This window comes from Mustela putorius, unplaced genomic scaffold (genome assembly GCF_011764305.1).
Source record: "Mustela putorius furo isolate JIRA1106 unplaced genomic scaffold, ASM1176430v1.1 tig00000174_pilon_pilon_pilon, whole genome shotgun sequence".
Lineage (NCBI taxonomy): Eukaryota > Metazoa > Chordata > Mammalia > Carnivora > Mustelidae > Mustela > Mustela putorius.
This window is the reverse complement of record NW_025421304.1, coordinates 4,275,111-4,286,721: the sequence shown is the minus strand read 5'-3', so window position 1 is coordinate 4,286,721 and position 11,611 is coordinate 4,275,111. Positions and strand designations below refer to the sequence as shown.

At 44.7% G+C, this 11,611-nt stretch overlaps 1 protein-coding gene across 1 annotated transcript in view; it reads left to right on the top strand.

The window, feature by feature from the left end:
* Nucleotides 1–2,763: 2,763 nt before the first annotated feature.
* The window catches only part of TDRD12 (tudor domain containing 12), a 70,875-nt gene continuing 62,027 nt past the window's right edge, over nt 2,764–11,611 (top strand). Inside the window, exon 1 of the mRNA XM_004765216.3 lies at nt 2,764–3,141. Within this exon, the coding sequence (XP_004765273.1) occupies nt 3,118–3,141 (24 nt within the window). The 5' untranslated portion in view covers nt 2,764–3,117. The remainder of the gene's footprint in view (nt 3,142–11,611) is intronic.

The window sequence follows — 11,611 nt, the reverse complement described above, 5'->3', positions numbered from 1 at the left end:
TTGAACTACATTTGGGAAAGAAGAGATCTTTGAGGGAGGGAAGAGAGAACAGGCCCTTCCTGGGCTCATTTTTAAGAATTATGCCAGTTCCAGGGGCACCTGAGTGGCTCAACTGATTAAGCATCTTCCTTTGGCTCAGGACATGATTACAGGGTCCTGGGATTGAGTCCTACATCTGGGTCCTGCTCTGTGGGGAGATGCAGACTCTACCTTTCTCTCTCTCAAATAAATAAATAAAATAAAATAATAATAATTAAAAAAAGAATTGTGCCAGTTCTGTAAAACTTGGTTCAGTTCCTCTCTCTTCCACCCCAACCATGAGCACAGTGAGGAGAGAATGTTCTGGTAGTCCTGCTGGATTGGAGGTCTTGCTATCTCAGACTTCCCCTCCTGCCATTTCTAATGCTTTGTTTTCTCTCCCTTTCTCCTTCCCTTGGGAACTTGAAAGATGCTTTGGGATGAGAAGCAAAACAATAATAGATTACTCTCCACTTAGACCATTTGCAGAACCAGAATATCCTTCCCATAAAGGGAAAAACTTTAATTTTCTAACGCCTAACATCACTTCACGGTGCCCGCAGAGCCAATCTGCTTGTGACAGCTTTTGATTGTTTGCTGTACCATGAACTGGCCAAATTTGTTCCTGACCAATATTTAACATTCTTGCACCACTGGAATAAGACTTTACCCTACTTGGCCGTGGCTTAAATTTTTTTTTTTTTGTCGTGGGCTTTACTTGGTAGCATTTTATTTGCGATTTCAGCTCCTATGATGATAAATGGAATTAGTCTATTAGTCTATAGTTCTTTGTATTGTCTTTGTCTGGTTTTAATATCAGGACTTAATTGCCTTATGAAAATGCACTGGGAGTCTTTTCATATTATTATGTTGTGGAGTAATTTTTTAAAAGATTTTATTTTTAAGCAATCTGTACACCCAACGTGGGACTCGAACCCACAACCCCAAGATCGAGGCACATGCTTCACTGACTGAGCCAGCCAGGCACCCCTGTATAATCAACATATTACATTACTTTCAGGTGCACAACACAATGATTTGATATTTATATGTCTTTTGAAATGATCACCACAATAAGTCTAGTGTCCCCAAACATAGTTACAAAAAAATTGGTTTCTGGTGATGAGAACTTCTAAGATCTATTCTCTTATCAACTTTCAAATATTTTATTAACTAAAATCACCACGCTGTACATCACATACCCATGAATTACTTATTGTGGAGTAATTTCTAAAACAAGCCTTCCCACTACCTAGTGGTGGTATGTGTGTGTGTGCGTGGGGTGTGTGTGTGACAGGTTACAGGTACCGAACTGATCCCCTTCAGCCTCAAGGGAACTAGGAAGCAGGATGGAGAAATACTTCCATTTTCTGAGTTCTGTGTTGAAACATCATATGTAGCATGGGTTCTAGTCAAAAGAAAAAGAAATGTTGACCGTAAACCAAGAACTGGGAGAAAGCTGTACTCTGCATTTTCTTTGGGGCTTGGGAACAGTTCCTGGGACCTCCTGTTTAAATAAGATCTAGTCCTTTCACACCGTTCTGACAAAGTGTGGAGCTTTCAGGTTTGTTGGTCCTTCCAGATGCCTCCACTGGAGGTGAAGCCTGGTTAGTACAGTTCATCAACAGGTGAACCTCATGTACTCAGCAGCTGTGTTTTCCTCCTTACTGGAAGTCCACACACCTCTCTTCTCCAACTCTCCTGCCTGAGATTTTAAGCAGTTCTGCTGCTTAAAAAATCTAACAGGCTTTTAAAACTGGATGCTTTTGTGAGCATTCTGTTCCCTGAAAACATAACCCCACAACGGCCATGCTCAAGAAATTGGTGCAAAATTTTAAAAAAAAATTTTTTTTTGCCATCTTGTTGGTTCCCTTATTAGAAAGTTAATACCTCTTCACGTGGGCTTAAAAAAATTATTTTTTTCACGATCAAGATATTGAAAGATTCACCTGTAAAACCACATAGGCCCGAATTTTTTTTTAATTATTTATGCTGTGGTTCCTTTGATTTTTAAGGAATATTCATGTTTCTTCTTGTGTGTTGACTTATTCAAATGCTGGAGGGAGATTCCTGGGGTAGTAATAAAAGCTAACCGTCCCTGAGTGCTTCTTGGGTGCCCTTTATTTAACGGTGTGACCCCATCTAATTGTGAGTCTCATTTTTTTAAAAATTATTTTTTATTAACATTTAATATATTATTAGCCCCAGGAGCACAGGTCTGTAAATCACCGGGTCTACACATTTCACAGCAGTGAGTCTCATTTTTTAAGTGAGAAAAACTAAGGCGTCCAGGTGTTTAAAATTTAGAGAACTCTTCGGTGCCGCAGCAACAAATACACGTGCCAATACACGTGCCGGGAAGAGCCAGGCGTTGGAGGCTGCAGTTTGGTGACCAGAACGGCCAGTGAGTGACAGAATCTGGAGGAGCCCTGCCAGCTAAGGGTCAGGTGGGAGGAAATCTGGGACCCAAAGCGGGAGGCTGAGGTGGAGGGTGTGGGGAGGGGATGTGGCCAGGAGCCCCCTTCCCCCTCAACCCACTCCCCACCCTCACATTAGTGACCGGCTGGGCCTCTTTCTCAGCCTTAGGGCCACCAGGTGGAGGCGGGCCCCACGAGCTGACTCCTGGCGCTTGAGACGCTGGCGGGTGGGGGGCGAGCCACGTGATGCCCGGCGCCCTCCACGGCGCGCCCCCCACCCCGGGCGTGTCTCCTCCCCGCGCCCCTGCCCCGCCCCGCCGCACCCGGTGCTGTGCGCAGGGCGGCCGGCAGTTGTCCCGTCCCGGCCGTTGGCGCCTCGCGGGCCTTCTAGAAGCCTCGAGGCTTGCCGGGCAGGGGTCGGACGTGGGAGGGGCGCAGTGCCCAAGCCGCGAGCGCGCTCCCGGCAGCGTCCTTTTGGGAGGGTGCGGAGCGTCGCGGCTGGTGTGCAGCGGCCTGCGGGTCCCGGGGGCCCCCACGGAGGGCGGAGGCCGGCAGTGCCACGAGTTTTGCCCGCGAAGCGCCTTCCGAGTGAGGGACGACGGGAAGACCCGGGAAGGGACGCGGCCGCGACGGTGCTGGTCTCTCCACGCCGGCCGTCCGGCGGGAGCGACGCGCGGGGAAGATGCTCGAGGTGCTGGTGCTGAAGGTGAGCGAGCGCCCAGCCCCGGCCGGCCGGCCTCTCCCCGCGCAGGGGCCGCCCCGGCTGCTCACGCCGGTCTTCGGACCCGCGGGTGGGCTTGCCGGATGGGGTTCCGGACCCCCGACTGCAGATCGACAACACGAGATTTCAGTTCCAGGTGTGCCCAGGTGTTGTTTGGGACTCAGTAAAAAGTTACTCATCATGGATTTACTGACTCTGCAACCTTAGCGGGGGAGGATGGACCGTAACGCCTTCTCCCGCGCTCCCCCGTCCTGGGAGGCGCTGGCGTAGAGCCCCCGGGCCCCGGTCCTTGAACACGGGGACCTTCGGCTGGTCCTCTGGGGGGGGAGGGTGTCCCCATTTCAGGGTCCTTGTGGCAACCACCCCTCCACACCCGCCCCTCCCAGCTTCACGCGGGAAGCTGCTCGCTCGCGCCCCTGGACTCTGGCGGCCCCTCCCCACGCGTGCGCCCTGGGGCTCCGAACCGCAGTCCTCGAGCGCGTGAAGGAGGCGGGGCGTGCCGGCAGCTGCAGCTCCGAGTCGCGCGGGTAAGAGGCACGAGGCCGAAGGCAGGGCGTGTTCACGAGGTTAGTTGGAGGGAGGAGTTTACAAACCAGAGCAAACGGGTGGGTTTTGGTCTCTGGGAAAAGGAAATACAAAAAAAATTTTTTTGTTTTTTAATCATGCTTCTGTGGGCGGAGGAGAGGAACGTAGCAAATGATGGATTTTTAAAAACCATTAATTTTCGGGGCGCCTGGGTGGCTCAGTGGCTTAAGCCACTGCCTTCGGCTCAGGTCATGATCTCAGGGTCCTGGGATTGAGTCCCACATCGGGCTCTCTGCTCAGCAGGGGGCCTGCTTCCCTTCCTCTCTCTGCCTGCCTCTCTGCCTACTTGTGATCTCTCTCTGTCAAATAAATAAATAAAATTCTTTTTTTTTAATTTTTTTTTATTTATTTGATAGAGATCACAAGCAGGCAGAGAGGCAGGCAGAGAGAGAGGAGGAGGAAGCAGGCTCCCTGCTGAGCAGAGAGCCCAATGCGGGGCTTGATCCCAAGACCCTGAGATCATGACCTGAGCCAAAGGCAGAGGCCCAACCCTCTGAGCCACCCAGGTGCCCCAATAAGTAAAATTCTTAAAAAAAAATTAAAACCATCAATTTTCCCGCTCCTTTTTTAGGTCTTAGGTAATTTATATGAGCAGAGATTCATGGACGTTTGAGGCATCTGATTTTTTTTTTTAATTTTATTTATTTATTTTTACAGAGAGATCACAAGTAGGCAGAGGCAGGCAGGCAGAGAGAGGGAAGCAGGCTCCCCGCTGAGCAGAGAGCCCGATTCGGGACTCGATTCCAAGACCCTGAGATCATGACCTGAGCTGAAGGCAGCGGCTTAACCCACTGAGCCACCCAGGCGCCCTGAAGCATTTGATTCTTACAGAGAATTTACTCCAAGACTTTTTAGGCTTTTCATACCTAACTGGCAAGCCCCTCTCCATCACCAGTTCTAAACAGGCATCTCCTGTTGCGCCTGTAGGAAGACAGGGCTCTACTAGGGTTGCACCGGGGCAGAACTGGGGGCAGGAGTTGTTGGATTCTCCCTGTCTCAAATTTGGGAAACAATCCCTGTCTTGGATCCTTTTCTTTACCCTGTCAGCTCTGCTCTGTCCACATTTCCGGCTCTTAATCTACTGGCCCTCAGCGAATTTTCTATACATACAGGAGTAGTTCCCTAAGTGTGCTACAGGTTGCAGTTGTAGTTCTCCAGGTTAATTTAGCTTTTACGTGGATGCAGATTTTTCCCTCAAGTGCCCATCAGGAGATGAATGGAGAAGCAAAGTGTGGTCTATACATATAATGGAATACTACTCAGCCTTAATAACAAAGAAAATTCTGATACATGTTGTAATATGGATGAACCATCCCTTGTTAAGTGAAAGAAGCCAGATACAAAAGGACAAATACTGTATGATTCTACTTCTGTGAGGTTCCTGGAGTACTTAAATTCAGAGAGACAAAGTAGAAGGGGGTTTGCTCAGGGGCTGAGGGGACACGGGTGGGGGATTATTACATAAAGGGTGAGGGTTTCAGTTTTGCAAGCTGAAAGGAGTTCTGGAAATGGATGGTGGTGATGTGGTTAATGCCACTGAATTTGGTGAAGAGGGTAAATGTTATGGGTATTTTACCACAAAGTTATTATTAAAAATTGTTTAAATGTCCAATTAATATTTGTTGTAATGGATTTTAGAAATAACAGAAGTAGCATCAGAAGCCTGTTAAGATGAATCTCATGAAGAAAAAGGTGTTGATTGAAAATAATTTCTTAAGAAAGCAGCCCAGGCAAACGTGCCATTATGTTGGAAATGAGTCAGGCAGAGAGTATGGTGAGACCTAGTGGGAATCCCGTAGATGGGCTTGTTCCCGCAGAAGGGCTACAGGAGAGAACAATTAGCCATGGCATCTTTGTTGGGGTGACTGGCACCAGAAAAGCCCCAGGGTCATTGGTCATAGAATCAAGCTTTGTTCCAGAAGGACTGTTGACAGTAGGGTGTGGACCCTTCAAATGGACAGCTTGTGCCAAGGAGGAGTGGTAGGGGCTAAGCAGACAATGGGTGACATGGATAACATTCTGAAAGCTGCAGTTTGTGAAATCCCTACTGGGGTAAAGCAGCTATTTCCTGGCTCACATGAACGATTTCAGTGCTGTCCATGGGATCCACAAACAGTATTTCAAGAGTGGTTTTCCTGCCCAGAGGAGGTCGTGTTGAGATGAAAGGTCCAAGGACCTCTTGCATCAGCATGACTGTCAGTGGGTCAGGTCTTCCTGTTTCGTTTGGAATTATCACAGCTATTTATTTTATTTTAAGATTTTATTTATTTGAAAAAAAAAAAGATTTTATTTATTTGACAGAGAGCACACAAGCAGGGGGAGTGGCAGGCAGAAAAAGAGGGAGAAGCAGACTCCCCACTGAGCAGGGAGCTGATGCAGGGCTCCGCCCCAGGACCCCAGGGTCATGACCTGAGCCGAAGGCAGACACTTAAGTGACTGAGCCACCCAAGTGCCCCTGTCACAGCGTTTTAAAATTAACATCTTAGGGACGCCTGGGTGGCTCAGTTGGTTAAGCGGCTGCCTTCGGCTCAGGTCATGATCCCAGCGTCCTGGGATCGAGTCCCACATCGGGCTCCTTGCTTGGCAGGGAGCCTGCTTCTCCCTCTGCCTCTGCCTGCCACTCTGTCTGCCTGTGCTTGCTCTTGCTTCTCTCTCTATGACAAATAAATAAAATAAAAAATCTTAGAAAAAAAAATAAAATTAACATCTTAATTTTTACAATCGATGTTGAAGAGGTTAAGTTTGACTAATATGTGGAGTTATTACGGAAATACCACACACTAAGGGAACTTGAACAGAAATTAAAGATTAGATGATGTTATAAATTACACTTGGACACATAGATACTACCGAATGTGGGATATGACACTCATGACATTTTTACTCAGGGAAGTAAAGACATAAAAGGAAATAACAAATAATGAAGGAAATAACAAAAGATGGGTTAATCATACCTGAGAAATAATAGAGTATACCTAATTTGATTAAATCCTAGTAATGACATGAAATATTTAGTTATCTTGCCAGATAAATGATTCTGCATTTATTTGAATAAAATTTAAGTATTCAAGTTTGAATGGCAGGGATAAAGGAGAAGAAAGTGGACCAAAATTTTATATAGGTGATATTTTTCTTTCTTTTTTTTTTTTTTTAAGATTTTATTTATCAGAGAGAGCGAGGGAGAGAGTGAGCACAGAGACAGAATGGCAGGCAGAGGCAGAGGGAGAAGCAGGCTCCCTGCTGAGCAAGGAGCCCGATGTGGGACTCGATCCCAGGACGCTGGGATCATGACCTGAGCCGAAGGCTGCTGCTTAACCAACTGAGCCACCCAGGCATCCCTATAGGTGATATTTTTCTAATGGAAATACAACAGACATAACAGGGGAGAAAATGTGTAAGGGTGATTACACTGTGGCCGGTATTGGTTTATAGGCTTGGCTGGAAGCAGCCAGTTTCAGAGGTGAGAGGCTCCCCATCCTAGGGCATCCATCCCCTCCCAGTAAAGCTCACATTCTCCTAGTTGGTAAAACCAAACCTGGCCTAAGTTTTGAGGTTTTAGAGGCAAATTAAAAAAAAATATATATATATATATATATATATATACATATAGATGTAACTTCAAAGGATCTATAATGCCTTAAAAAAATTTTAAGCATCTTTCCAACTTCATATTTTGAAGATTTTCAGATAAAAAACAAGTCACAAAAACCATATTGAGAATAACCATATGCTCTATACCCTAATTATTAATATTTTATTTGCATATTTCTTTATAAATAGATATATAGGAAATTACTTGTTAGATATATAGGAAATTACTCTTTGCTGACCCATTTGAGAATGAGTTTAGAACTCTAAATCCTTACACATGTATTTCCTAAGAACCAAGACTTTCTCTTATATCATCATGATGTAATTATCACACTTGAGAAATTTAACATTGATCCAGTACCATAATACATAGTCTGTGTTCAAATTTCTCCATTTGTCTCAATGTCTTCTCAAACTTGTTTTCTGTGCTCCAGGATCCAATCAAAAATTGTACTTTGGGGGCACCTGGGTGGCTCAGTGGGTTAAAGCCTCTGCCTTCGGCTCAGGTCATGATCTCAGGGTCCTGAGATCAAGCCCCGTATTGGGCTCTCTGCTCAGCGGAGAGCCTGCTTCCCCCCTCCTCTCTCTCTGTCTGCCTCTCTGCCTACTTGTGATCTCTCTCTGTCAAATAATAAATAAAATCTTTAAAGAAAATTGTACATTGCATTTAGTTGTCATGGCCTCTTAGTCTCCTTTAATTTAGGTCAGTTCCCTGGCTTTTTTGTGTCTTTGATGTCATTGAAATTTATGAAAAACAAGGGCAGTTGCTTTGCAAAATATCACTCGGTTCAGATTTGTTTGTTTCTTCATAATTATGTTTAGGTTAGGCATTTTTAGTAAAACTACTGCATGGGCAATATCACATCAGAGGACAAGAAGCTTTTAAAACCATTCCTGTGATTAAACATAGTTAAGTCTTAACTTTTTATTAGAAAATAGGCTGGACATACAAAAATATAAAATATAAACATATAAAAAATATATATAAATATATATTTTTTTATATAAAAATATAAAAAATATAAACACCTGGAAATCCACCAAGGTAAGTAGCTTTGTCAAATATTTTAACATTTTGCCGTGTTTGCTGCACCTATTTTTTTTTTCTTTTAAGATTTTTACTTATGGAGTGGTATGTGTGAATGCAGGTGGGGAAAGGGGCAGAGATTGAGAAGCTCAGGCAGACTCCCTGCTGAGCTCAGAGCCCTTGGAGGTGGGGCTTCATCTCACAGATTGAGATCATGACCTGAGCCAAAACCAGGAGTTAGACGCTTAACTGGCTGAGCCACCCAGGCCTGCTTCTTTTTTTTTTTTTTTTTAAACACATAAACTATTTTTTATTTTTTTTAAAGATTTTATTTATTTATTTGACAGCGATCACAAGTAGGCAGAGAGAGAGGAGGAAGCAGGCTCCCTGCTGAGCAGAGAGCCTGATGCAAGGGCTCAGTCCCAGGACCCTGAGATCATGACCTGAACTGAAGGTAGAAGCTTAACCCACTGAACCACCGAGACGTCCCCATAAACTATCTTTTAAATTGGGGTACGATTTATATATGGTAACCTTCATCATTTTTCATGTAGAATTCTGTTACATTTTGAAAAATCATACAGTCCTGTTACCACCACCACAATCAAAGTAGAGAGCAGTTCCCTCACCCCTCCATTACCTTTCGCTCCTCTGTAGTCCTTTCTTTGCCCCAGTCTAGATCCCCTGGAACCACTGATCTTTATCTTCCCTGTTAGCTTTGTCTTTTCTAGGATGTTGTACGATTGGAAATGTGGGTGGGTACACAATCATGCTGATCATGCTGTGGGGCTAGCCTCCCCGTCAGGCTTCTCTTAGTGGGTGCATTTGAGACCTGCCTAGGTGGTTGTGTGAGTCTTGATGGCTTCCTTTTTACTGCTGAGCAGTCCTCCACTGAAAGAACATGCAAGTTTGTACAGTCACCAGCTGGAGGCCCTTTGAGTTGTTTCCAGTTGGGGGCGATTATAAATAAAGCCACTCTAACCTTTACAGACAGGTTTTTGTGTGAACCCAAGTTCCATTTCATGGATACATAACTAGGCTTGGATTACCTGTTTAACTTCATGAGAAAATCTTCCACGGTGACCATACCATTATGGGTTCCCTTTGGCAATGTGTAAGAGTTCTTTCTGCAGGGCGCCTGGAATTGGGATTCTTGACCTTGGGGTTGTGAGTTTGATGTGTAGAAAGTGCTTAAAAAGTGAAGTGTAGGAATTACTTTAAAAATAAAATCTTGGGCGCCTGGGTGGCTCAGTGGGTTAAGTAAGCCTCTGCCTTCAGCTCAGGTCATCCCAGGGTCCTGGGATCGAGCCCCCCATCGGGCTCTCTGCTCAGCAGGGAGCCTGCTTCCCCACCCCCACCGCCCCCCCGCCCTTGCCTGCCTCTCTGCCTACTTGTGATCTCTCTCTCTGTGTCAAATAAATAAAATCTTTAAAAAAAAATAAAATCTTTTTAAAAATTGTCTAGTTGTTTTGCATCCTCACCAGCATGTAATATGTGATAGGGTCAGTTTTATAGATTTTAGCTGTTCTGGTAGTGTTCACTGTGTAGTGGTATCTTCTTGTGGTTTTAATGTGCATTTTCCTTTTTTTTTTTAAGATTTTATTTATTTATTTATTTATTTATTTTTTAAAGATTTTATTTATTTATTTGACAGAGAGAAATCACAAGTAGATGGAGAGGCAGGCAGAGAGAGAGAGAGAGGGAAGCAGGCTCCCTGCTGAGCAGAGAGCCCGATGCGGGACTCGATCCCAGGACCCTGAGATCATGACCTGAGCCGAAGGCAGCGGCTTAACCCACTGAGCCACCCAGGCGCCCAAGATTTTATTTATTTGACAGAGATCACAAGTAGGCAGAGAGGCAGGCAGAGAGAGAGAGGAGGAGGAAGCAGGCTCCCCACAGAGCTGAGAGTCGATTCCAGGGTCCTGCGATCATGACCTGAGCTGAAGGCAAAAGCATAACCACTGAGCCACCCAGGCGCCCCCTAATGTGCATTTTCTAATGATGGATGATATGCTAATCATCTTTGCATGGGTTTGCTTGCCGTCCTTCCATCCTTTTGGGTCAAGTGTCCGTTCGGATCTGTCCATTTCTCTACTTGGTCATTTTCTTACTGCGTTTTTAGCCTTTATATTGTGGATGAAGTTCTTTGAAGTTGAATGTGATTGAAAATATTTTCTCCCAGTTTATGACTTTCCTTTCTCTTAACAATGTCTTTCAGCAGGCAAAATTTAAAATTTGGATTAGGTCCAACTTACCAATTTTTGCTTGTACAAATTAAACTTTTGGTGTTACATCGAAAATCTTTGTCTAACCCATCGTGACAAGGATTTCCCCCATGTATTCTTCTTCTTCTTTTTTTTTAAGATTTTATTTATCTATTTGACAGAGAGCATCACAAGTAGGCAGAGAGGCAGGCAGGGGGCGGGGGAAGCAGGCTCCCCGCTGAGCAGAGAGCCCAATGCGGGGCTGGATAGCATGACCTGAGCAGAACGCAGAGGCCTCAACCCACGGAGCCACCCAGGCGTCCCTCCCCCATGTATTCTTTTAGAAGTTTTATAGTTTTATATTTTACATTTAGATATATAGAGTTAATTTTTTTATCTAGAATGAAAAATAGATCCAATTTAATTTTTGTGGCTACAGATAGTTAATTGTTTCTGCATCATTTATTAAAAGCTACCCTTTCTCTGCTGAACTCCTCTTGTGCCTTTATCAAGACTCAGTTGACCATATACACGTGGCTTTGTTTCTGGGCTGTTAGCTTATGTCTCCAGGAGTCCTGTTCTTTTTTTTTTTTTTTTTTTAAGATTTTATTTATTTATTTGACAGAGATCACAAGTAGGCAGAGCAGCAGGCAGAGAGAAGGAAGCAGGCTCCCTGCCGAGCTGGATCCCAGGACCCTGGTACCATGACCTGAGCTGAAGGCAGAGGCTTTAACCCACTGAGCCACCCAGGCGCCCCATGATTACTACAGCTTTTTAATAAATCTTGAAATCAGGTGGTATGAGTCTTCCAACTGTGTTCTTTTTCAGAAGTATTTGGGCCATTTTAGTTCCTTTTGCCTTTCCAGTAAGAATTTCCTAATGAGTTTGTTGATTTCTCAATTCCTGTTGGAACTGAGTTGTATTTATGAATCCTTGTGGGAAAAATCAACATCTTAGTCCATGAACACAGTATACTAGCATTAAAGAGGCCTTCCTTGGTCTGTTTGATTAGTTTTTGTACCTTTCAACACATATTTTGTTGGGCTCA